Source organism: Aotus nancymaae, unplaced genomic scaffold, assembly GCF_030222135.1.
Source record: "Aotus nancymaae isolate 86718 unplaced genomic scaffold, 86718_ANA_hifiasm-v0.15.2.pri h1tg000059l, whole genome shotgun sequence".
NCBI classification, from domain to species: Eukaryota; Metazoa; Chordata; class Mammalia; order Primates; family Aotidae; genus Aotus; species Aotus nancymaae.
In genome coordinates this window covers 5903808-5929184 of record NW_026988473.1, presented here as the reverse complement: position 1 = coordinate 5929184, position 25377 = coordinate 5903808, and the positions used below count along the sequence as shown (strand labels likewise).

The window sequence follows — 25377 nt, the reverse complement described above, 5'->3', positions numbered from 1 at the left end:
CTCCCGCCTCCTGGTCGGAGACCCTCGGCCCGCCTCGCGGGCGCTCCACCTGCGCGCCGGCTTCCCGCTCCCCCTACCCCGGTTCTGCGCCGGCGCGGTACCAAGGCGCGCGGGGGAGCTGCGAGGCGCATGCGCCGTGCGGTGCCCGCCGCTCTGCTGCTGCTGTTGCTGCTGCTGCTGCTGTCGCTACTGCTGTCGGTGTTGCTGCCGCCGCCGCCGCCGTTGCCGCCTCCCTGCCGGCAAGTGTGTGAAGAAGGGGCTAAGGGTCGCCGCCGCCGCTGCCGCCGCCGCCGCTATGGGGGTGAGTGAGGCTGAGAGAGGAGACGGAAGGTCCAGGGGCGCTTCTCGCTACCCTCACCCCCTTTGTTCTTAAACCCCCCCTCACGTGACCCCAACCCCCTCTAGCCTCACGTGACCCTTTGCCCCCACATGACCCGACTCCCCGATTCTAAGGGTCCCCACGCTAGGCCTAGCCCGGGAATCCTCTGGAGAGCCCCTAGTCCGGGGCCCACCCCCTCGCCGCCCCCAGCGTCACGCCAGCCCCTTCCTGCCTCGCGGACCCCTTACCGGTCTCCCCACCACCGTCGCCAGCGCGGACCCTGGGATTGGCCTCCCGCTCCCCCAGGGTCACTCATCACCTGGCAGTCACCAGCTTCGCCGCTTTTCACATCTGAGGTCCACCTTGGCTTGAGGCCCAGAGGAAAGAAGGCGCCTAGCCAAGGTCACACTGGCTGGGGCGTCAGACCCCACTTTGGGTCTCTCGAATCCCAGTCCACTGCACTTCCCGCTACTCGAGTCTCAGCGAAGCCAATTCCCCTACACTGTTTGGAAACCTCTCCACCAGGTTCCTGCTGCTCTTGATAAACACAGCCTTCCCTTCCCATAGACTCCTGTCTTGACGCTTCCTGGTTGCAGTGAAGTGGTTCTTACGACCACTTGGGTTAGGAGTTTTGGTAGTGCAGATGTTTTTGCAAGGGGAGGGCTGTGCAGGTGAGCCGGGAAGATGCGGGGGAGGCGGCGGCGGCGGCGGCCGCGGATGGATACTGACCACCTGTTCTTTGCCGGCAGCCTGGAGGTGCATTTTAGTTTACTTTCCCAGCATGTAGGGTAGGGCAGAAGTTGTTTGCAAGTTTCTTTGCGTTCACCGTGCTAAGTCTTAATTACAGCGGTGTCAACCACCGTCTTAAAAAGATAACATCCTCCCTGGTACTGGCTATATTAGTTTTTTTTTTTTTTTTTTTTTTTGAGACCGAGTTTTGCTCTTGTCGCCCAGGCTGGAGTGCAATGGTGAGATCTTGGCTCACTGCAATCTCCTCCTGGGTTCAAGCGATTCTCCTGCCTCAGCCTTCCTAGGAGCTGGGATTACAGATGCCTGCCACCACGCCTGGTTAATTTTTGGATTTTTAGTAGAGACGGGGTGTCACCATGTTGGCCAGGCTGGTCTCGAACTCCTCAGACGTCCACCCGCCTGGGCCTCCCAAAGTGCTGGGATTACACGTGTGAGCCACCACGCCCATATGGAATTTCCATCATTTAAGGGAACCCTGACTTTGGAGGTACCTCAATTCCAGCCCCATCTTTGCTGCTGCCGGCATAATATTGTGCCAGTGAGTTGGCCTTGATGTGTTTGAATTTCCTCACCTGTGTGAGGGATGTGGGGATGCAGATACCTCCCCCTTAGGGTAGTAGTGAAGATTAAGTGAGATAATGGATGTGGATTGCTAAGGAGGTGTCTCCTAAGTAGTGGCCTTTATTTTTGCCTGTATCCTCAGCCTTCACTTTACTGATCTAAAATAGATTCATGCTATTTTTAACCCATTGGGTTTGTCCCTACTGTTGTTAACCTAGTTTTTTCCCCTCCAATATTTATCGACTGAACAAATCAATTTATTAGGCAAAAATAGTTGTCTATGTCAAAACAGTCATCATGTTTTACCAAAGAATTTTGAGTATTACGTACTTCATATGTAGAAAACCAAGTCTAGAGATTTAGGCATATTTAACCTAGATTTTGGTGAAAGGTCCTAGATGCAGCCATTGTTGAAACTAAATGAAAACCGTGTCCCGGGTGTCGCTTAGTAACTGTCTAACCAGAAGCAGGCACTACGGATTCAGCAGAAAACAAGAAGCGTAACGTGACATTTTACTTCAACACTTCCTCTTTGGTTGGGTTGAAATAGCAGGCCCTCCACTCCATAAGACAGGGTGAGGGAAAAAACAAGAAATATGCCCCAGAGATTCTATGATCTTTGCTTCCTTTAGGGCCTCAATCTTACTACTTAAACTTTTTTTTTTTTTTTTTTTGAGACAGAGTCTTTCTCTGTCGCCCAGGCTGGAGTGCAGTGGTGTGATCTTGGCTCACTGTAACCTCCACCTCCTGGGTTCAAGCGATTCTCCTGCTTCAGCCTCCCAAGTAACTGGGAGTAGTCTGCCACCATGCCTGGCTGATTTTTTGTATTTTTAGTAGAGACAGTGTTGCACTGTGTTAGCCAGGATGGTCTCGATCTCCTGACCTGGTGATCCACCTGCATTGGCCTCCCAAAGTGCTGGGGTTACAGGCAAGAGCCACCGAGCTCGGCTTATTACTTACGCTTTACAGATGTGTTTCTCACGTCAGACCCTACAAAGTCTCTTCTGGCCTAAAATTCACAGTAACAGAGACTTGAATTCTCCTCCCTGAAACAGCTGGAACCATCGCATCACCCTCATTCCACAACTGTGGGTGCTAGGGAGTCATCATTCCTTGTAATCACCCTGTGGCAGAGGGCTGGGCTCCACTTGACAGCCTGGCCTCAGGCTGAGTGAGGCTTCAGATGGAGGCTTTCTCTTCAGTTGCCACACAGGTGTCCTGGTTGCCACACATCTGTCGTCTTTCAGGAATTAGAATTTGTATTTCTCTCGCTTCACCAGAAACAGCTTCTTTTTGGATATTAGATACTATATGAGATGGAGACATTGATATTGAAAACCTCAGAGATGCCAAATTCCTTTTCTGAAAGGTGCCTCCTCCTCCCATCTGGATATATTTTTTCTTTTTTTCTATTTTTATTTTTTGAGACAAAGTTTTGCTCTTTTTTTTTTTTTTTTTTTTGAGACGGAGTTTCGCTCTTGTTACCCAGGCTGGAGTGCAATGGCGCGATCTCGGCTCACCGCAACCTCCGCCTCCTGGGTTCAGGCAATTCTCCTGCCTCAGCCTCCTGAGTAGCTGGGATTACAGGCACGCACCACCATGCCCAGCTAATTTTTTGTATTTTTAGTAGAGACAGGGTTTCACCATGTTGACCAGGATGGTCTCGATCTCTTGACCTCGTGATCCACCCGCCTCGGCCTCCCAAAGTGCTAGGATTACAGGCTTGAGCCACCGTGCCCGGCCAAAGTTTTGCTCTTGTTGCCCAGGCTGGAGTGCAGTGGGACAATCTCAGCTCCCTGCAACTTCTGCCTCCCAGGTTAAAGCAGTTCTCCTGCGTCAGCCTCCCAAGTAGCTGGGATTATAGGCATCCGCCACCATATCCAGCTAATTTTTTTTGTATTTTTTTGTAGAGATGGGGTTTCAGCATGTTGGCTAGGCTGGTCTTGACTTCCTGACCTCAGGTGATCCACCTGCCTCGGCCTCCCAAATTGCTGGGATTACAGGCGTGAGCCACCTTTTTTTCGTTTGTCTTTATGACCCCTTACAGTCTTAGAACTGTGTGTGGACTTGCTTCTTCAATGGGAATAGTAAGGGGAGGAGTTTTGCACTGCACAGGAAAACATTTATATAACCCTTTATAACAAAAAGTGCCATATAAACATAATTGTGACATAGTGGAAGGAGCATAGACTTTAGGTTCAAACGTGGGTTTGAATCTTGGATGATTCATTCAGCAGCTGTGAACTGAGTACCTGCTGTTTGGTGAGCACTGGGTGAATATAGGCAGATAAAGTGGATCTACCCTCATGGCATGGGGCAGAGTCCAGGGAGTGAGGAGGGAGTGGGAGGAAGAGCAGCTTTGAGAACTCTCCTCACTGGCTCTGTGATCCTGCAAATTCTGTCCACTCTCCGTGCCTCAGATTTCTCATCAAAGAAGTAGTCACACCTACCATGCTGGGTTGTGAAGAAGAGATTGATCACGTTTATGGAAGCACCAGCAGAGCGTATGAGGGAGGTCCCTATAAACAGAGTTCCCCTCCTGCAGCTGTTGGTGGAGACATTGTGAGCCCCATTTTATGGATAAGAAAACTGAGAGTCAGAGAAATTTTGAGTAACTTGATGAAAAGAGCTCAAGTAACGTGCCTGAAGTCACATAGCTATTAAGTGAAAGAGCTGAGAATCAAACCCAGGTCTTTTGTCTCAAAATCCTGCACTCTCTTTTTTTTTTTTTTTTTTTACAAAGCTCCCTTGGGAAAGACACTTAACCACAGTGAGCTTTACTGTTCATTGTGCTTATTTCCCATTTTAATTAGGAGCATTTTCTCGTGTCCCCATAGGACAGCCTCACCTTCACAAGGCAGGGGCAAAGCTAATTGGAATAGTAGGAGACCACTTTTCCTAGTGCGGCCCCTCCCTGCCTGTCTGCCCAGCTGGCTGCACCCAGCCTCATGCCCCATAGGCAGGCAGTGGAGCACATAAGGGGTTCTTGAGTTACTGCAGTATCAGGCCATGGCAGCCCCAGGCCTTGCTTTGAGGATTGTCTAGCTTGCCAGGTCTGCATGAATGAGCCTACAGATCTCCTCGAGGCCAGGCTGGCCCTCCTGCTGCTTGTGCTTAGGAATTACTTCTCATGCTTAGAAATGAGATAGAGGGAACCCAGGCTTCAGTGCTTTCTGGGTTCTGGGTGTCACCCTTGCCCTCCACCACCTTTGATCCTTGAGCCCTGTATAGTGGTAAGTGAGCAAGCATGTAGGGTGAAGGAAGGGAGCTTGTACCCGCTCTGAAGGTGTGCTGGCTTCTAATCTGCCCTTACAGCTCCAAGAGATCAGCTTTTGCACCCGCATCTTCATGGAGATGGAGTTGCTTTCACAAGTCATTCTGGCGGTGGCGGGAAGAGCATAGGCCTGGTCTGATTGACGCCAAAGCTCATGCTCTTCTGCCCCATGGTGCAGCCCTGGAGACCTATCCGAGGCTTCTCTGTTCCTTCTCTGCCTCGGTGCCGAGGGTAGGGCCTCTAGCGGCACTGTATTGGCACGCTGTTAACAAACCAGCCAGGCAATGAGAAAGGAGTTGCCGAGTGGTTGCTGAGGGCTCCTGAAGCCCAGGTGTTATCTTGGCAGGGTGCAAGCATCTTTGTTGATGACCGAGTGGAAGTCCATTCTGCAGGATGTGGGCGCCTCAGTAGGAGACAGTGTGTAACAAGCATGAGCTGCAGCCCATCCTGGGACTGAGTCTCCCTCTGCCCCTCTTCACTGCACAACTCTGAGTGGTCAAATTGTCCCTTCAAGCCTCAGTTTCCTATTGTGTAAAGGGAGGTGACAGTTTCTGCCCTGAGAATTGAAACACGTAACGTAGGCTAGGCAGCGTGGTGCCTCACGCCAGTAATCCCAGCACTTTGGGAGGCCAAGACAGGAGGATCGCTTGAGCCCAGGAGTTTGAGACCAGCCCAGGCAACATAGTGAGACTCCCCCTATCTCTCAAAAAATAAAAAGAAACATAATGTTTATAAAAGCACTTTGCATGCCGTATCTCAGTGTTGTCTTGAAACCCACATTTCCAGAGAAAAAGATAAATGCTCTAAGCCTATCCATGGTAGAGGGAGGGTGGTTCTGTCCCAGGAGTCCAGCCTTATGAAGACAGCCCATTCTCTGGTTTGTTCCTTCCTCTAAGGAGGTAAGATAAGAGATCTTGCCTGCGCTCCACACAGCGCTCAGCCATGAGATAATTAGTAGCTGGTGTTGGTAGAGTTTGTGCCTATGAGAGCAATCCCTGTAAGTTCCTGGTGAGTTGCTTCTTGGTTGATTAAAGCAGGAGGTAAACAGTGTCATTCCTTGGAAAATCGAGGGTAGAATTGATTCTGAGAACTTCCCTGGCAGCTGGTTTTTCAACTCATGCAGAAGGGTTAATCGCTCTGAGTGTCCTTTCCTGGGGCCAGTCTGTGTTAGGGCTAGATGTAATTGGGGGTTGTCAAACCTCTAAAGAGAGCTTAGGGAAAGGAGGGGTGGGAGGTGTCAAAAGAGACTGCTCTATTGGGAAAAAGCAGAGCCAGCTTATCAGTGCCTTTGGAGTGCCTTCTGGGGACCGGCTGGGTGACACGGGCCCTCTCTGCTCTCAGGTTGCCTACGGGAGAGAGAATGAGAACGGCCATTTATTGAACACATACCCTATTGACCCTCATGGGGATCCTCACTCACCAGGCCACGGGAGGAGGCTGGAAGTGCTGTGTCTTGTCCTAGTACTGTGGGCTGTGGAGAGCAGGAAGAGGCTTTGATGGCTCCCGCCTGAGCGGCTGGATTACTTGAGGTCAGGAGTTCGAGACCAGCCTGGCAACATGGTGAAACCCCATCTACTAAAAATACAAAAATTAGGCCAGACGCGGTAGTTCACACTTGTAATCCCTGCAATTTGGGAGGCCAAGGTGGGTGGACCACCTGAGGTCAGGAGATCAAGACCAGCCTGACCAACATGGTGAAACCCTGTCTCTACTAAAACAACAACAACAACAACAAAAACAGATACCAGAAGCCGGGCTCAGTGGCTCACGCCTGTAATCCGAGCACTTTGGGAGGCTGAGGCGGGCGGATCACTAGGTCAAGAGATCAAAACCATTCTGACCAACATGGTGAAACCCCGTCTTTAAAAAAAAATTAGCAGGGTGTGGTGGTACACGCCTGTAATCCCAGCTACTGAGAGGCTGAGGCAGGAAAATCACTTGAACCTGGGAGGCAGAGGCTGCAGTGAGCCGAACTTGTGCTACTGTATTCCAGCCTGGGCAATAGAGTGAGACTCTGTCTCAAAATTTAAAAAAAATAAAGGAGGCTTCCTTCAATGCTGCCTGAAGAAAGAAAGAAAGAAAAAAAAGGAGGCTTTAGATGAAGTCTGCTGGACTTCAGAGCCTAGCTCTTGCCCTGTGTTACCCAGCTTTTCACAATAGGGTGAGCAGGTCTTAGGCCTGAGAGAATCCGGCCTTGGCTTCAAAACAGGACCTGCTCTAGAAACAGCTGTGGGCGATTTGCCGTTCTCTGCTCTGTGCCAGGAGAATCCCCCTTTGCTGCTCCTCTGCTGCAAGCTGCTGACTGTGCCTGCAACTTCATCTTGCTGACCATGTGTCACCTCTGTCCTGAGGTGAACCCCCTTGGGCCCCTGCCCTCGGCCCTTTCGCTAGTATGTAGTGTGCCTGCCACTCATTGGCCTTAACTGAGCAGGGCTTCTGGGAATGGCTATGTGTCTTAGAGTCAGAAGATGATGGCCCCCACTTTAATGAGACCCCACTCCTACAGGAGCTGTGGCCGACCAGATCTTTTTCTCCCAAAGCCAGAAGACACTGAAAAGGGTTTGAATGAACTTAACACTTAGGAACAACCTCAGCGACTCCCTCAGATGCCGCCTCCTCCCTGAAGCGGTCTTCAGTGTGCCTAGAGTTGGATGTTCCCTCTTTAGGAGGGAGCGGTGAGTGAATGTTTACTAGGTGCCTGCTGGGGGCTGGCCTGCTGCAGCCACTGTCAGCTGTCTCGCTGGTCCCCACAGTGTCTGTGTCAGGAGGGCCACTGCTCTTCCTGAGGGGAAGCTGAGAAGTCTGGTGACTTCTGAGGACTTCCTGCTACGAAATGACCTTCTTGGGTCTTCCCCGGCCCTCCAAATGTGTGGCAGCCGAGGTGGGAACTTTCTCGCCGCTGAGCCAGGCCTGTGGATGCAGGGCCCTTCGGTTCCTCAAAGGGAAAATCAGTGATTGGCCACAGCCCTTCCAGCTAACATTGCTTTTCCCTGTTGCAGAGAAAGTCGAGCAAAGCCAAGGAGAAGAAGCAGAAGCGGTTGGAGGAGCGAGCAGCCATGGATGCCGTTTGTGCCAAAGTGGACGCTGCCAACAGGGTGACTCTCCCTTTCTTCCCAGTCCTTGCCTCCTGGGACTTCACTTGGTTTATAATTTGACTTATTTTGTCGCCACCCTGTGGCAGAATTGTGACACTACCCACCCACACCGCCTCTGCCTCCTTCCTGTTCAGAAAACTGAGCTCATACCTGTGTGTTGGGAGGAGGCGCCAGCAGTTGGCCCAGGTGTTTAGGAAAATGTGAATTCCAGTGAAGCAGCTGCCTCCCTGTGGATCTTCTTCCTTATGGATAGAGGAGGGTCTAGATAATTTTTTTAAATCTTTTTATGAGACAGTGTTTCACTGTCATTCGGCTGGAATGCAGTGGCACGATCTCTGCTCACTTCAGCCTTGCAACCTCTGCCGCCTGGGCCCAAGTGATCCTCCCACCTCAGCCTCTCAACTAGCTGGGACTACAGGTGCCCACCACCACACCCGGCCCATTTTTGTAGAGATGGGGTTTGGCCATGTTGCCCAGGATGGTCTTGAACTCCTGAGCTCAAGCATTTCACCTGCCTTAGCCTCCCAAAGTGCTGGGATTACAGGCGTGAGCCACAGTGCCTAGCCTCTGCCTCATTTAGTATCCCATTTTTTGGTTATTCTTTTAGCCCACTCATAGTAAACACTCCACATTTATAAGGGTGTGGCTCAGGGACATGATTTTCCATCTGGAGTTTTAAGCAGGTGAAGGCAGTGGAGGCTTCTTTTAAGAAGTGTGCAGGCAGATCAGATGGCCTCTCTGCTTTGGGTTAGCTGTGTTCTGAGCAGGTAGTATGCCCACAGGCCAATGAAGTCTCCTCTTGCCCTGTCAGGTGATGCCAAACTTAACTCTCCTGGGCCTCCCCACCGAAGCCTTCCTCGCACATGTGACTTCAGAGCTAGGCAGATGGAGGGTCTGCGAGGCTGCATCTAGTCTCCCGTTGTGGGTCCCCACAGCGTCCCGCTCCAAGACAACAGCTCTTGGGATGGGGCCTGCACCTCCACCACATATGTCTGTGCTAGTCCTCTTTTCTTTCCCTCCACAGCTTGGAGACCCTCTGGAAGCTTTCCCAGTGTTCAAGAAATATGATAGAAATGGGTGAGTCATATTGAGCCTTACCAACTGCTGTCTCCTTGAGTATCTTCAGGAATTCCCCTTCCAGAGTGGGCTTCCTTAGACCCACATTTTCTCATTCTTATTCATACTATGAAAAAGCAGAAACTGGCTTATCCCCCAGGTAGGGTGACAGAGGAATCCATAAATGAACAAAGATTGCTCTTAATCTCAGAGATGTCTTTTTTTGGTTTTGTTGTTGTTGGTTTTTTTTTGAGATGGAGATTTGCTCTTTTTGCCCAGGCTGGAGTGCAATGGCGTGATCTCAGCTCACCACAACCTCCACCTCCCAGGTTCAAGCGATTCTCCTGCCTCAGTCTCCTGAGTACCTGGGATTACAGGCACGTGCCACCACGCCCAGCTAATTTTGTATTTTTAGTAGAAACGGGGTTTCTCCATGTTGGTCAGGCTGATCTCAAACTCTCAACCTCAGGTGATTCGACTGCCTCAGCCTCCCAGAGTGTTGGGATCACAGGCGTGAGCCACCACGCCCAGCCTGATGTCTTGTTAGATAAATATATATATATTTGCCACTCTACATGTAACACCTTTGACCATATAGATAAATATTTATTTATTTTTTTGAGATGGAGTCTTGCTCTGTCACCCAGGATGGAGTGTAGTGATGTGATCTCAGCTTACTGTAACCTCCATCTCCTGGGTTCAAGTGATTCTCTTGCCTTGACTTCCTGAGTAGTTGGGATTACAGGTGCGTGCCACCACGCCCAGCTAATTTTTGTATTTTTATTAGAGACAGGGTTTCACCATCTTGGACAAGCGGGTCTTGAACTCCTGACCTCGTGATCCACTCACCTTGGCCTCCCTAAGTGCTGGGATTACAGGTGTAAGCCACTGCACCTGGCTAATTTTTGTATTTTTAGTAGAGATGGGGTTTCACTGTGTTGGCCAGGCTGGTCTCGAACTCCTGGCCTCAAGTGATCTGCCTGCCTTAGCCTTCCAAAGTGCTGGGATTACAGGCGTGAGTACCGCGCCCGGCCTGATGTCTCTTTAGTACTGATGATACTCTCTGTACAAAGAATCATTGAGCCGAAGCAAACTTGGAAAATTATCTAGGCTGACACTCATATTTAACTCATGGGAAACTGAGGCTCAGAGAAGTCAAATGAGCTTTCTGAGTTTATGGAGTTTCCCTCTGACAGCTGAGAGGGCTTTTAATTTCCAATTTAGTGCACTTTGCCTGAGTATATAGTATAATTGTTAAAAGCCACTTACTGGCTATTTGGCCCTGAGCAAATTACTTTTTCTCATATACACACGCACGCGCGCACACACACACACACACACACACACATACATATAAATTTTGGTAGAGAAGGGGGTCTCACTACATTGCCTAGGCTAGTCTCAAACTCCTGTCCTCAGGTGATCCCCCCACCTAAAGTGCTGCGCCTAGCAGACCCTCAACAAATTACTTAACCTCTCTGTTCCTCAGTTTTCTAGTAAAAAATGGGCCTAGGCCAGGTGTGGTGGCTCACACCTGTAATCCCAGGTTTGGGAGGCTGAGGTTGGAAAAATCATTTGTGCCCAGGAGTCCAAGACCAGCCCTGGCAGCATAGGAAGACCCTGTCTCTACAAAAAAAAAAAATTTTTTTTAATTAGCTGGGCATGGTGGCACATGCCTGTAGTCCCAGGTACTGGGGAGGCTGATGTGGGAGAATTGCTTGAGCCTAGGAGATGGAGGCTGCAGTGAGCCATGGTAGCAGCATTGCACTCTAGTCTGGGTGACAGCAAGACGCTGTCTCAAAACAAAACAAAAACCCCAAAACCAAAAATGGTTCTAATAATAGTACCTTTCTCATGGAGTTGTCAGGAGGATAAGATGCAAAGTATTAGTTCCTGCAGCATAATGAAAACTAGATAAGTGTTTGCTGTTACTTTATTTTTAAAATATATTTTATTTTGGATTGGGGGGTACATGTACAGATATCTTGTGTAATGGTGGGGTTGGGCATCTAGTGTACCCATCACCCAAATAGTGACCATTGTACCCAGTAGGTCAGCTTTCACCCTCACCTTGTTTGCTGTTATTGTTGCTGATTCAGTTGACTCTAGGCTATGGATTGAAAGCTTCCTCACCTTTTTTTTGTCCTTTTGGTATCTAAAATAGGAGGCATAATCTGCCTTACCTGAAATGCTGTTGATGAGTTGTACTTCCAAAAGGTAACATCTTGGCTTGGGGATAAACAAGGGCCTTGGCTTCTCTGTGCTGGGGGTTGCATTATAGCTGGGCTGCTTATTAACTCTATTTGGAGAAGTCACTCATACTCTTCAAGCCTCATTTTCTTACCTGTCAGATAGGATGATGCCAAACTTGCAAGGTTGTTTTAAGAAGGAAACAATATATTTGGCTCAGTAAGTAGCAGCTGGTATGGGTATTCTTTTTTTTAATCTTGTTTTTTTGTTTGTTTGTTTGTTTTTTTTTTTGAGATGGAGTCTTACTCTGTGCCTAAGCTGGAGCGCAGTGGCGCAGTCTTGGCTCACTACAGCCTCTGCCTCCTCGGTTCCAGCAGTTCCCCTGCCTCAGCCTCCTGAGTAGCTGGGACTACGGGCACACACCACCATGCTGGGCTAACTTTTGTATTTTTGGTAAAGATGGGGTTTCACCATGTTGGCCAGGCTGTTCTTGAACTCCTGACCTCAAGTTATCCATCCACCTTGGCCTCCCCAAGTGCCAGGATTGCAGGTGTGAGCCACCGCTCTTGGTCTCTGAAAAGTCTTTTGACATACTTTAGAGATCCCATATTCTGATGTCTCTTAGTGTTTCCATATTCCATATTCCCACTGACTTCCAGAAATGTGTTAGCTCCAAAACAGGCATTGCCAGCCAACTCTGGGCTCCTCTGGTGCCTTGAATTTTGTGTGATTCCTGTGGCTGTGATCTTACTTTCATGTTCTTTAATGGAGAATTTGTACCTGCAGATGGGCTTTGGACATTTTGTAGTTAAGACAGATGCAGTGCTGTGTTTGGGCAGCTGTGATGGCTAAGTGGTTGATAAACCACGCCTGGCTTCGGGGCAGGAAGTTCTGAATTACGAGGCTGAGTAAATGTGGCGTGCTCAGTCTGTAGTCGTGATGGGATTCCAGTGGGCACATCCTCTGGGGATTGTATCAAAGGTCATTGAAATATGTTGATATGGGAGCTCTTTAAAGGCTTAGCGTTTGCTGGCTCTGTTCCTTTCAGAGTGTAGTGCTATCTAGAGAATGTGATTTCACAGATTGGTCAAGGAGTTTAACTGCTTTTTACTTAAATTTCATTTAGAAACAGATACCTTAACACCTGTGGCATTTGTGGATTTAGAAGAACAGTGTTGGACTGGAGCCTGCTTCACTCTGTTTTTTTTGTTTGTTTGTTCTTTTGTTTTTGAGTCTGAGTTTCACTCTTCTTGTCCAGGCCGGAGTGCAGTGGCATGATCTCGGCTCACTGCAACCTCTGCCTCCCAGGTTCAAGTGATTCTCCTGCCTCAGCCTCCTGAGTAGCTGAGATTACAGGCATGTGCCACCATGCCCAGCTAATTTTGTATTTTTAGTAGAGATGGGGTTTCACCATGTTGGCCAGGCCGGTCTTGACCTTCTGACCTTAGGTGATCCACATGCCTCGGCCTCCCAAAGTGCTGGGATTACAGGTGTGAGCTATCATGCCAACCTCACCCTGTTGATTAGCTGAGAGTATCCCCCCTCCTCAGATGAAGCAGGCAGGACTCCTGGCATGGGGGCACGGATTGGGGTGTGTTGAATCATAGTCTTCTTGAAGGACCTGGGGTCACCCAGGGGTTTTGAAGGTGAGATTGGTAGATAAGAGGAAAGGGGTCCCATGGGAGCCCAGTGAGGAGTCAGTTCAGAAATTACAGCAACAGGAAAAATGCCTGAGGGCAGGAACGAAATAACAGAAGACAAGAGTGTTTATAGCAAAGTACAGAAGAGACAGAAAAGGTGGGAAAAGAATAAAGAGGTAGCAGAGAGAGACAAGAAATTTACAAAGTGCCAAGGCAGATAAGGACAGCTTGGGGAGGCAGGAGACAGGCCTTGTGGTGGGGGGTGGGCTGCGTGGCCACAATTCTTGATCTCAGCCTGAAAGACTTCATTCCTGCAAGGCACCTTCTCTGGTCATGCTGGGGAAGGTACAGGGTTGGCTCTTCTCTGTAGATAGCTGACACCAGGCCCTCCCCGCTGTAGACTGAGTGGGGAACAGCAGTGCCCTGGCAGGAGCGCTGTAACCCATTCAAGCACCACCTGTTCTCTTCTCAGGTTGAATGTCTCCATTGAATGTAAGCGAGTGTCTGGACTAGACCCTGCCACCGTGGATTGGGCCTTCGACCTGACCAAAACGAATATGCAAACCATGTAAGCGTATCCTGACCAGGGCAGCCTAGTTCCTGTCCCAGCTTCCCTGTCTGACTGCTCCCAAATTCCCCAGGTATGAGCAGAGTGAGTGGGGCTGGAAGGACCGAGAGAAACGGGAGGAAATGACAGATGACCGAGCCTGGTACCTCATTGCTTGGGAGAACGGTTCTGTCCCTGTTGCCTTTTCTCACTTCCGGTTTGACGTGGAGTGCGGGGATGAAGTCCTGTACTGGTAGGAGTCATGGCTTGCGGGAGGTCGGGGATAGAGACCCTAGTGAGTCCAGGCACTCACTCCAGCCTTCCTAGGTCTGTGGGCTGCCAAGAACTGCAAGCTCCTCTGCCAGACCTTACAGCCTCTTCATGCTCATCCTGCAAGCTCACCTCTCTGTTTCTTCACCTAGCTATGAAGTGCAGTTGGAAAGCAAGGTGCGGCGGAAAGGCCTGGGGAAGTTCCTCATACAGATCCTGCAGCTCATGGCCAACAGGTAAGGTCCCTGCTTCTTAGGAGGTCCGTGCAGCACTCAGTTGGAAGGAGCTGTCACTGAGGCACTTGCTATTCTTTGAGCTTCCTTGGAGGGCCAGGCTCCTAGGCATGTTTTGTGAGAAAGGTGTCTTAGAACCTTCTCAGTAAGACACTCCCTGCCTTGTTAGGACTCCAGATTTTGCATGTTCACCTCGGCAAAGCAAACATCTTTTGAGTTCCTAATCTTTGCCACATTCTGTACCTAAGTAATGGGGCTACAGAGGGAAAGTGGGAAAGATCCCTGCTCTGGAAGAAGCCAGTCTGGTCGGGGCTGATGCCTCTGCAGTCTCATCAACCTGTGAAGGAGGGAAGCAATGAGTGCTGTGGGAGTCCAAGACCTCTGGAGCCTAGAGGCCAAGTTCAGGAACACTTCTTTGGGTGAAAGGGAGGTAATAGAGACAGAAAAGAAAGGGAGCATGACCTTAGTCTTTGTTTCTCCCTTTTTTTTTTTCCAAGACAGTCTCACTCTGTCACCTAGGCTGAAGTGCAATGGTGTGATCATATCTCACTGTAGCCTCTACCTCCGAGGCTCAAGCAGTCCTCTGGCCTCAGCCTCCAGAGCAGCTGGCACTGTAGGCATATGCCACCATACTGGGCTAATTTTTTAAATGTTTTGTAGAGACAGGGTCCCACACTATTGTCCAGTCTGGTCTCCAACTGTTGGGCTCAAGTGATCTTCCCACCTCAGCCTCCCGAAGTGCTGGGATTACAGGTGCGAGCCACCACGCCCGGTCATGTTTCTCTTTCTAAAAGGTGCTTGCTCTGCTTTCTTCCAGCACACAGATGAAGAAGGTTATGTTAACAGTATTTAAACATAATCATGGTGCCTACCAGTTCTTCAGAGAAGCGTTGCAGTAAGGAGCTGGGTGTGGGTCCTTCTGGGTGGTAGGTGGGCCTGCTGAGGGCCATTTTTCTTGTCCTGGCCCCCACTCATCCTGATACCTGAGCTCACAGTCCAGTGGTCCATGGGGGTTTGGGTTTGGGGAGATGGTATGGTAGTGCCCTCTGACTTGGTCCCCTGCCCACCTCCTGCACCTTCATCCTAAGGGCCTTATCAGTGTGGCTGGTAGAAGAGTCCTCGCACCAGGGAGGAAGGCATATTCAGCTCCCTGCCACCAACCCTTCTCTCCTGCCTGCCTTGCAGATTTGAAATTGATGACTCTTCCCCCAGCATGTCCGGTTGCTGTGGGGAGGATTGCTCCTATGAGATCCTGAGCCGGAGGACCAAGTTTGGGGACAGCCAACACTCCCACGCGGGTGGGCACTGTGGTGGCTGCTGCCACTGAACTCTCAGAGCCACTTGCAAGTCACAGTGCTCTCTCCTAAGGCCTTTCCTCTTTCCTGGTCTCACCATTTGCCAGGTGCCCTCAGAGCTGTAGCCTCCCCAGCCCTGCACATGCCAGGCTGCAGCCCGAGAGCACAGAATCCTGGAGAGAAGTGGTATGAGCTGCTCCTCCTCCTCTCCTAGGAGACCAGAGTGCCGAGAGGGAAGAGTGGGTGGGCCTGACTGTGAAGCTCATCCACAGTGGCTGCCTCCTCACTTGGCTCCCGGGCCCTGCAGTGGAAGTTCTCCCACCGCTGCAGCCCCTAGATTCCTGACACCGTCCCCGCCCCCATACACACACACTTGGACAAATGGAATGTTTATGCCTACCTTTCTGAAAATTCTGGAGTCCTGGGTCTAGGGTTTGCTGATCCCCAAAGAGGAACACACTGGGTATAAGATCTGGGCATAGAGGGAGGCTTCAGAGACTCACGCTTCTGCAGATGGAATGCTCCTATGGAGACCGTGGGAAGATCTTTTGTGCCAAGACGCAGGGAAGTGAAGAAAGCTCTTTCCAGCTGTTTTTATGGATTCACGGAGTGGGCTCATGTTGGGACCAGCTGACTCTGGGAGGAAGACTGCTTCTCTCCATCGCTGTCAGTGAGAGAGAGCCTGAAAGGACCAGGAATGAGGTCTGTGGGGCCCGCCGTGGGGATTATCTTCTCTAGGCTCCTGGACGTGGCTGCATTCTGAGCTTAACCTCCTGGTCTCATGGCAGTCACTTGAGCTTTTGATTCATAGAAGAAAGCCAGAGGTTCTGCTCGTTCATGTCTGCCAGCCCTCACCATTCTATCTCCTCTGCCTCTCGCCTCTACCCCAGATACCTCTGTTCTTAGTCTCAAGGGGAGAATAACATCAGGGAGCCCCTTGTCTTTCCCAGAAGGACTTCTCGTTCCTCGAATAGTTAACTCCATTTCTTCTCTTCTCTTGGTGCTGATCGCTCTCTAAGGGTAGGGCATCCCTCCCTGCGGCCACTCTCCCTCTTCAGAGAGCCCCCAGCCAGCAGCAGGCCCCTCTGCCTGCACTCCTCAGCCTTGCCCCTCACTGCCTCAGTGAGGCACTAGTGCCACTGCCATGGCCTAGCTGGGCCGTAGCTCAGCTGCAGCAGGAATGCCTCTCAGTGGCCAAAACAGCTGCTTTTCTCTCTGGTGTTACCCTGTGGCAACAGGCTGGAGCAGGGGAAGGAGAAAGCCTTCTCTTCTCTCATAGAATAGAGAGGATGCAGGCTCAGAGCTAATGCTCATCCTGATCTCCAGGCCTTGTTCCTCTTCCAGGAAAGAAAAACCAAATCCTGGCCGGGCGCGGTGGCTCACGCCTGTAATCCCAGCACTTTGGGAGGCCGAGGCGGGCGGATCACAAGGTCAAGAGATCGAGACCATCCTGGCCAACATGGTGAAACCCCATCTCTACTAAAAGTACAAAAAATTAGCCAGGCGTGGTGGTGCGTGCCTATTGTCCCAGCTACTCGGGAGGCTGAGGCAGGAGAATTGCTTGAAACTGGAAAACGGAAGTTGCAGTGAGCTGGGATCGTGCCACTGCACTCCAGCCTGGCGACAGAGCGAGAATCTGTCTCAAAAAAAACAAAACAAGACAAAACAAATCCTTATCCAGGAAAAAGCACCTAACAGCTCCCCTTGGACATCCCTGAGCTCTGCTTTAGGGAGTATCATAAAGGTTCTAGCCTTCATGAAGCTGCTCTTGTGGTCTGTTGGTCCCTCTGACCTCAGCATCTGCTCACACCCCACCCTCTGCCTGACTCCGGCAGTCTATCCTGGCACATCTCCTAAGTGGTCCTTGCTTTGCACCTGGATTCCTGTTTGTGCAGAAGCCTGTGTGCACAGGGCCTCCCTCACCCAGCCTGGCCCTTCTGCTAAGCACTCTGCGCTGCTCCTGATTGGCAGCAGTGGGACCGGGCACTCCTAAGAGAGTTGCCTTGTGGCATTACACTGGAATAAGTCTGCCTCTGCCTCACCCTGCTGGCTCCTGGGGGGTTTCACCCCAGGGAGAGTTGACATTGCTGGAGAGGGTTTGGTGGACTCCTAAGAACCATGAAACCACAGGAGCATGTTTAGGAAGACATTTTTCTCTGGTCCCTGTCTCACAAAGGACACATGATTAAATATTTATTGTCTTAGATCATGGATTCCTGATCCCTCTCACTCGGGGGATCGAAAGGAACCCTCTGTAGTCATCCCATGTAAGGTGAGTTCGGTGCACATTGTCTCTTTCCAGTCACTGGACTCATGGCACCAGTTGGTCAGTGGTGCTTGGTGCCATGCCCTGCTCACCTCAGTCTCTGCAGGCCATGTCCCAACGCTTCCTCAGGAGATCGGGGCTGGGGTGAGAGAGGCACTGTCTGAGACCCGCAGTCACTTGTTGGTGTTGAGCCCATTCGTTTCCAAAACATCTGTCTTTTCTCCACTTCCCCTAGGTCTTGGTTTTGAGAAACAGCAGGCATGGCTGGTCGCGGTGGCTCACGCCTGTAATTCCAGCACTTTGGGGAGTCTGAGGCAGGTGGATCACCTGAGGTCAGGAGTTCAAGACCAGCCTGGTCAACATGGCAAAACCCCATCTCTACTAAAAATACAAAAATTAGCTGGTCGTGGTGGTGGACGCCTATAATCTCAGCTTCTTGGGAGGCTGAGGCAGGAGAATCGCCTGAACCTGAGAGGCAGAGGTGGTGGTGAGCCAAAATCACACCATTGCTATCCAGCCTGACAGTGAGACTTCGTCTCAAAAAACATCAAAACAAAGAGAAACATAGCAGCCCTTTTGTACCAGGCTTTTTGTTTTTTTTTTTTGTTTGGAGCATGTTAAGATACTTTTTTAAGATTTTTAAATTTTGTTATATCCACCCTAATTTTTGTTGGTGACAAACGTGTATAGGACATGTAAATGGTTCTTTTTAACCCCTTCTTTTTTTTTTTTTTTAAAGTGGAAATATTTTTTTCCTTTAGCAGCTTGTTATCACTGGAATCAAAGGGAAAAAGTGATCTCTTTGCATTGGTTGTATTTGTAAGTCACAAATAAAAGACACTTTGTTCAGCTGCTGAGATGGCTTCCTGATACTGGGATACAGTGGGCAACGTGGACCCGGGAAGCCCTAGGCCCTGAGCCTGTCCCATCATTAGACCCGACTCTCAGGAGGTACGTGGCTATGATGGCCCCATACCCTGCCCTGTGAAGAAGCCCCAGGCTGGAGAAAACCTCAGGGTGTCTGGAGCAAGTAGCCAGAGGTGGAGACAGACCAGATGTACGTGTGTGCCGCTTCCCAGAAGTTCTGAGTGTAGTCAGAGGTGTTTTGAAGGGCGCTTGATGTGCATCCTGGAGAGAAAGTTGGGACATTTGACATCTGTGTCCAAGCATAAATTCCAGTGCCTGTGTGTGGGAGGTGAATAGACGAGAGTGCTTCTTTCCTTTTCTACTTTATTGGGTTACTCAAAATATTCGTCTTTTTTTTTAGAGTTGGGGTTTCACCATGTTGACCAGGCTGATCTGGAACTCCTGACCTTAGGTGATCCACCCACCTCAACCTCCCAAAGTGCTGGGATTACAGGCGTGAGCCACCTCGCCTGGCCAAAATATTATTTGTCTCTTAAAACTCCTGCCCTCTTCCCTCCATTCACAGAAGACAAAGGCTTCAAGGAAGGGCAGCTCATGTCAGGCCTGCCAGGGCAGGAGAGTTATGAGCTGGGGGAGGCTCCGACCCCCTGATGTGACAGATGGAGCTGCGCAGCTTGTTCCTCTGACAGGCTCCTGCCAGGCCCCGGCCCGAGGGAGCTGGAGCTCGGAAGTACTTTCTGTGGCCAGTGGAGGGGCTACCCTGATGTACTCTGCTTGGCGGTCTGCATCTGCTGGAGCAGAGAGTGGGAGACCCTGATCCACATGGAGAGTTTGGGCCCTGGCAGATCAAGCATCTGGGGAAAGGAGCTGGGATCATACCCGTCCTGTGGGTACCAGCCGTGGCATGTTGTGGCCTCTCACCTGTGGGCAGGGCAGACCTGTGGGTGGTTTGTGCAGCTATCTTATCTGAGGCCCAAAGAAAGGCAGCACAGCCCTTCCTTGGGAAGGGAAAACAATTTGCCTGGTGAATCACACAGCCAGTTTCCCATGTGACAGAATTCTGGCCCCCATGTTCTTTGTTCCTTGAAGGTTGTGTTTTTGTCCCAGGCAGAAACTTCTTGAGATGGCCATCCTCTTGCTGAAGGGTAAATGGCCACAGTTGGAGGGCATGGGGTCATTCCTTCATCCCTGCTGGCTGAGTGCAGGGAGAGTTGAGGTCTGCGCCCACTCTTCTTCCGTCTTCACAGTGGCCTGGGCCCTCCACAGCAGCTGCCTCAGTGAGGTGTGGTGTGACTCCTGGGGCTGCCCATGGGCAGGTGGAGCAAGGATCCCCACTGCCAGGCAGTAGACAGTCCAGAGCCTGGGCTGGATTGAAAGGGACTGTGTCCCCAGGGGATGGGACGCCACTCACCAGATGGTTTCTGCTGCCGGCTTTGAAGGTAGTCAGTTCAAACTAGGGGACAGGCTTTTCTAGTTTTTCCTAGAATACTCTCCCCATGTGCAATAGAGGTTGTTCTATACCCCTGAGGACAGATGGGGTTTGGGGAGAGGGAAGGTGTTGCTGTGGAGCCTGGTGAGCTACTTGTGGCAATACTCCCATCTAAGGATAAATTGCCAGTGCCATGGCTCACGCCTGTAGCCGCAGCACTTTGGGAAGCTGAAGTGGGAGGATCGCTTGAGGCCAGGAGTTCGAGAAAATCTGTGCATCATAGTGAGACCCTGTCTCTAAAAAAATATTTTTTTAATTAGCTGGGTGTGGTGGCAGGCACCTATAATCCCAGCTATTTGGGAGACTGAGGTGGGAGGATTGCCTGAGCCTAGGAGTCTGAGGCTGCAGTGAGCCATGATTGTGCCACTGCACTCTAGCTTGAATGACAAAACAAACAAAACCCTGTTCTTTAAAAACAAAAGCAAAAAAAAGTGTAGGCATGGTGTGTCATGCCTGTAATCTCAGCACTTTGGGAGGCCTAGGTGGGCAGATCACTTGAGGCCAGGAGTTTGAGACCAACCTGGGCAACATAGTGAAACCCCAGCTCTACTAAAAATAAAAAATTTATTACCACTGATTCTAAAAAAAAAAGTAAAAAAATATATAAAATTAAAATAAAAAATTTCTCAAAAAAAAAAAAATTTAGCTGGGTGTGGTGGTGTGTACCTGTAATCGTAGCTACTTGGAAAGCAGAGGCTGCAGTGAGCCAAGAAAGCCCCACTGCACTCCAGCCTGGGTGACAGAGTGAGACTTTCTCCAAAAAAAAAGATAAAGTGAGAGTGAAAAGTAACTCGCTCATAGTCCCAGTAGTAAGTGGCAGAGCCAAGAATTGAACACAGCAGCGTAGGAGGTGTTACCCCATTTAATAGGTAACCAGAAAAGTAAGACAGGAGCAAGCCAAGGACAACCACAGCTGTGTGCCTGACGAGGTGCCTTCCCTCCCTGTGCTGCCCTCCTGCACAGCGGCTGTGAGAGGCCTAACTTCTTCCTGAACAGGAGCTGTGGGCCCCAGAGGCCCCTCCCGCCCCAGCTTGCTATTCCCGGTGCTGGGGACCAGGGTGATGTCTCCTGCTTCTGGTCTGCAATGCCAGCATATTATGCAGTGCTGACCTGGACACAGGATGCTGGCTTCTGTGAAGTCCATCTACGTTCCTGGCTTCCGATTGTGCTGAAGTGGGCAAAGAGAACCTGTCGGCCTGTATTGGGGCTTTAGGAGTCTCTGTTGTGTTTTGTTTTTTTGTTTTTTTTAAGCAGGGCCTTAACCCTGTCGTCCAGGCTGAAGTGCAGTGGCACAATCAGTTCACTGCAGCCTCAACCTCCTGGGCTCAAGCAAGCCTCCCACCTCAGCCTCCCGTGCACCGTCAAACCCGACTTAAATTTTGTATTTTTAGTAGAGTCGAGGTTTCACCATGTTGGCTAGGCTGGTCTCAAACTCCTGAGCTCAGGTGATCCTCCTGCCTTAGCTCAAGTGTTGGGATTACAGGCGTGAGCTCCCAAGCCTGGCCCCACTGTGGAGTGTTAATTCCATTAAGATGAACATTTAATAGTCCCTACAGACTGGCAGGGCTGGGGCTGAGGTTATACCATGTGGCGTTGGTTTTAGCACAGGCCACCCCAGTGCTGGAGGGAGGAGGCCCTGAGCAATGGGAGCAGGCCGGGAGCCTCCTAAGGGGTGGAGGCTGTTTGACTCAGCAGGGGTTGAGAGGCCATAGTTGAGGGCAGATCAGGAGCTGGGAGCAGGGTGAGAGCCATTTGTGGCTGCTCTGGCAGTTGAAGGCCAGGCCCTGTGCCTCTCTGGGGTCCTGCTGTGGCACGGGGGGGCACTGTTGCAGCAAGTGAAGCTGACGGGTGGCCTGGACACTAGTGGCTTCCCTTCAGTGGTGACAAAAAGGACTAGGCAGCCATGTTCACTGACCGTCATAGTGAGGTCTCAAGCCGCCAAGAGCAGACACCGTGGGTGGCGTGGGGCAGCACATGCCCTCTAAGTTCGGTGTGTTGTGAAACTGTCCCCATGCCTAGCTCGATGCTGGGCAGGTGGACCACACAGGGATGTCACACTTGGGAGCTGTGGGGGGACCACTACGTGGTGGCCCCTCTCTTGAATGTTGGATACATGGACTGGGAAGGTGGGGTATGTAGCTCCAGGGGTCCAGGGACGCAGAGCTCAGGTTAGGGCCCTCTGAGGGCCCCAGCAGTGAGACTGGTGTCCAGGAACAATGAAAAGGAGTGGGGACCCGCCTTAAGCTGATTAGGGGTCTAGAGGCAAGAGGCCCCTGGGTTGGGCCAGCCTGGGGGCTCATGCCGGTAATCCTAGCTCTTTGGGAGGCTGAGGCAGGCAAATCACCTGAGGTCAGTTCAAGATCAGCCTGACCAACATGGAGAAACCCTGTCTCTATTAAAAATACAAAATTAGCCAGGCATGATGGTGCATGCCTGTAATCCCAGCTACTCGGGAGGCTGAGGCAGGAGAATCATTTGAACCCGAGAGGCGGAGGTTGTGGTGAGCTGAGATCACACCACTGCACTCCAGCCTGGGCCGCAAGAGCAAAACTCCGTCTCAAAGGAAAAAAAAGGCCCATGGGTATTGGAGCTGTGAGCCCGGGCTAGGGGCTCAGAAGGCAGAGGGCCTGGATGCACTTCACAGCCTGGTAGGGGTAAGGATTGGGGCCAGCCCATGATGGAGGGAAACGAGGCCTGAGAAGCTGGTCTTCACCAAGCTGGAGCCACGGTCCCCCTCCACCGGATGCAAACGCGGTGATCTTGCCCTCATCACATAAGGCTGCTGTCTGTGGGCTCCGTTCCTGAAGGGGTTAACCGCCATGGGCTCTCAGCAGGTGCACCCAGCCCTCAGCTTGCACCATTCCCTCTCGAGGCTGCCAGACCCCTGGGGCCCCCAGCCAGGACAGCTGTGCCTGCCTAGAGCACAATCCTCCACCCTCAAACCCACCGCCGACAGCTGTGTCTGGGCCTGCCCCCGGACGCCTAGCAACAGCTGTGCCCCATGAAGAGCAAACACCCTTCAGGATCCCTTATTTCTGTCCCGCCCCCTCCCTTGATCATTGCCTGCTTAGGTTTCCCAAACCAACTCTTCCAATGAGGATGCCTCTCCCTCCGCCTTCTCCTGCTGGACTTTGCATTAGCGCCCCCATTCTGCAGATGGGGAAGCTAAGGCTCATCCTCAAGGTCACCCAGCACACCAGTGTAGGCCTGTACCTCCTCCCTCAAGCCCCTTGTTCACCCTCCTCCGCTGGGCACTGGGCGTTTCCTGTGGCTTCACTAGAGTCTCCTGCTGGTGCTATCACCCCAAAAATCATTCCCCCACAGGCAGATGGAGAGGCCCCAGCTGACCTCCAATAGCATAGGGCTGGTTCCTTCGTACCCTCACCCTGAAGCCCTCCCTCTGGCCAGCCCCAGGGCTCGGAGCCTGGTACCCACCTGACGTGCCAGGAGGAGAGACCAGGCCAGGTGGGGAAACTGGAGACCCAAAACTCAGTTTTGTTTTTGTTTTTGTTTTTTGTTTTTGAGATGGAGTCTCGCTCTGTAGCCCAGACTGGAATGCAGTGGCGCAATCTTGGCTCACTGCAACCTCCGCCTCCTGGGTTCAAGTGATTCTCTTGCCTCAGCCTCCTGAGTAGCTGGGATTACAGGCACCTGCCACCACGTCTGGCTAATTTTTGTATTTTTTAGTAGAGACCATGTTAGTCAGGCTGGTCTTGAACTCCTGACCTCAGGTGATCCGCCCGCCTTGGCCTTCCAAAGTGCTGGGATTACTGTTGTGAACCACTGCGCCAGCCAAAACTCAGGTTCTTAACCAACTCCAGCTCAGATGCTCTGGGAGGTGGCAAGCTCTAGAAGCTGTGCAGGGGAGGGGCAGCTGAGGGATTTCTACCTGCTGGCCCCACAGGATTGGGGTGCAGCACCCTCCCTGGGCCTCGAAGCTCCATATTTTGACCAGAGCAGTTACTGGGCCAGAGCCTTTCATGGAGAGAGGGCAGGCCTGGGGTGGGGAGACCTAGTGTTTGCCCAGCCCGTGTGTAAGCAGTAGATCTGGGGACCGGCTCTAGGGTGGGGCACCTGGTGTAACAATCAGTGACTGGAGGACCAGCCCCCCTACCCATCCCCAAGGCTTGGGATCTATCCCTAGTGCCCCACTTGGGAGGGAGCGGGTTGAGCCCTGGGATCAGAGAGACCAAGGGCTCAAGAGACATGGGTCTCACCCCTTGGTATGGAGAGACTCCCTAGCAAGCATTCTGAGTGTGGGGGCAGTCCCAGGTGGGGGAACTAAGCTCCCAGTCCTTGCAGGCAGCACAGCAGCTGTCCAGGGTAATAGACGAGGTCCCTGTCCCGTAGAAGATCCCTGTCACAGAGTCTGTCACCACATGGAACACGTCTCCCTCATTGGACCAACAACCCCCCCCCCCTTCTCCTTGCTTATTTTATTATTTTATTTATTTAGAGGTGGAGTCTCATTCTGTCACTCAGGCTGGAGTGCAGCGATGTGATCTCAGCTCACTGCAACCTCTGCCTCCCAGGTTCAAGCGATTGTTCTACCTCGGCCTCCTGAGTAGCTGGGACTACAGGTGTGTGCCACCACGCCTGGCTAATTTTTGTATTTGTAGTAGAGTCAGGGTTTCACCATGTTGGCTAGGGTGGTCTCGAATTCATGATCTCAGGTGATCTTCCTGCCTCCGTCTGCCAAAGTGCTGAGTTTACAGGCATGAGCCACTGTACCTGGCCTTATTCATTGTTTTGAGATGGGGTCTCGCTCTGTCACCCAGGCTGGAATGCAGTGGTGCAATGATAGCTCACTGCAGCCTCAACCTCCTGGGCTCAAGCGATCTTCCTGCCTCAGCCTTCTCAGTAGCTAGGACTACAGGTGCACGCCACCATGCCCGGCTAATTTTTTGTTTTTAATAAAGACAGGGTCTCACTATGTTGCCTGGGCTGGTCTCGAACTCCTGATCTCAAATGATCCTCCTACTTGGGCCTTCCAAAGTGTTGGGATTACAGGTGCGAGTCACCGTACCTGGCCTTTCTTGTTTATTTGTTTATTTATTTATTTACTGAGACAGAGTTTCACACTGTTGCTCGGGCTGAAGTGCAGTGGTGCAATCTCAGCTCACCACAACTTCCACCTCCCGGGTTCAAGTGATTCTCCTGCCTCAGCCTCCCGAGTAGCTGGGACTACAGGCATGCACCAACATGCTCGGCTAATTTTTGTTTTTAGTAGAGATGGGGCTTCACTATGTTGGCCAGGCTGATCTTGAACTCCTGATCTCATGATTGGAGGCTCAGCCTCCCAAAGTGCTGGGATTACAGGTGTGAGCCACTGAGTCCGGCCTCTTGTCAAAAATTTTTGAAGTTTTTAATTGAAGTGTAACAGACATACAGAAAAGTGCACAATCATGAAAATCCCACCACTCAACGATGGAATCATCACTAAGTGAACAGAGCGACCAGCACCCAGAAGCCAATCATGCCTCTTCTTGGCTCCTGTCTTCCCTCTTCCCCTGGGGTCCCTACCT

General features: G+C 51.3%; 1 protein-coding gene across 7 annotated transcripts; it reads left to right on the top strand.

The window, feature by feature from the left end:
• The first annotated feature begins 229 nt into the window (after nt 1-229).
• On the top strand, nt 230-18353 carry NAA40 (N-alpha-acetyltransferase 40, NatD catalytic subunit). Of its 7 annotated transcripts, XR_001109034.2 has the most exons (9): nt 230-301; nt 7904-7999; nt 9024-9076; nt 13358-13453; nt 13527-13685; nt 13855-13938; nt 14753-14830; nt 15121-15932; nt 17732-18353. XR_001109034.2 is itself a non-coding variant. In XM_012463128.3 (8 exons), exons 1-8 carry the CDS (start codon nt 296-298, stop codon nt 15260-15262), a joined length of 624 nt encoding a protein of 207 aa, XP_012318551.1. In that variant the 5' UTR covers nt 230-295; the 3' UTR covers nt 15263-18353. The 7 variants fall into 7 exon arrangements, 6 of the variants coding, with proteins under 6 accessions (XP_012318551.1, XP_012318553.1, XP_012318548.1 ...); XM_012463128.3 differs by having other exon boundaries at nt 13527-13595; nt 15121-18353; XM_012463130.3 differs by lacking the exon at nt 15121-15932.
• The last annotated feature ends 7024 nt before the right edge of the window (nt 18354-25377 follow it).

Excerpts from the sequence above, each read along its gene's own strand:
- NAA40 (XM_012463125.2), top strand. Across the intron at positions 8,000-9,023 it reads AAGTGGACGCTGCCAACAGG|CTTGGAGACCCTCTGGAAGC; the intron begins GTGACTCTCCCT and ends TTCCCTCCACAG. Across the intron at positions 13,939-14,752 it reads CTGCAGCTCATGGCCAACAG|CACACAGATGAAGAAGGTTA; the intron begins GTAAGGTCCCTG and ends GCTTTCTTCCAG.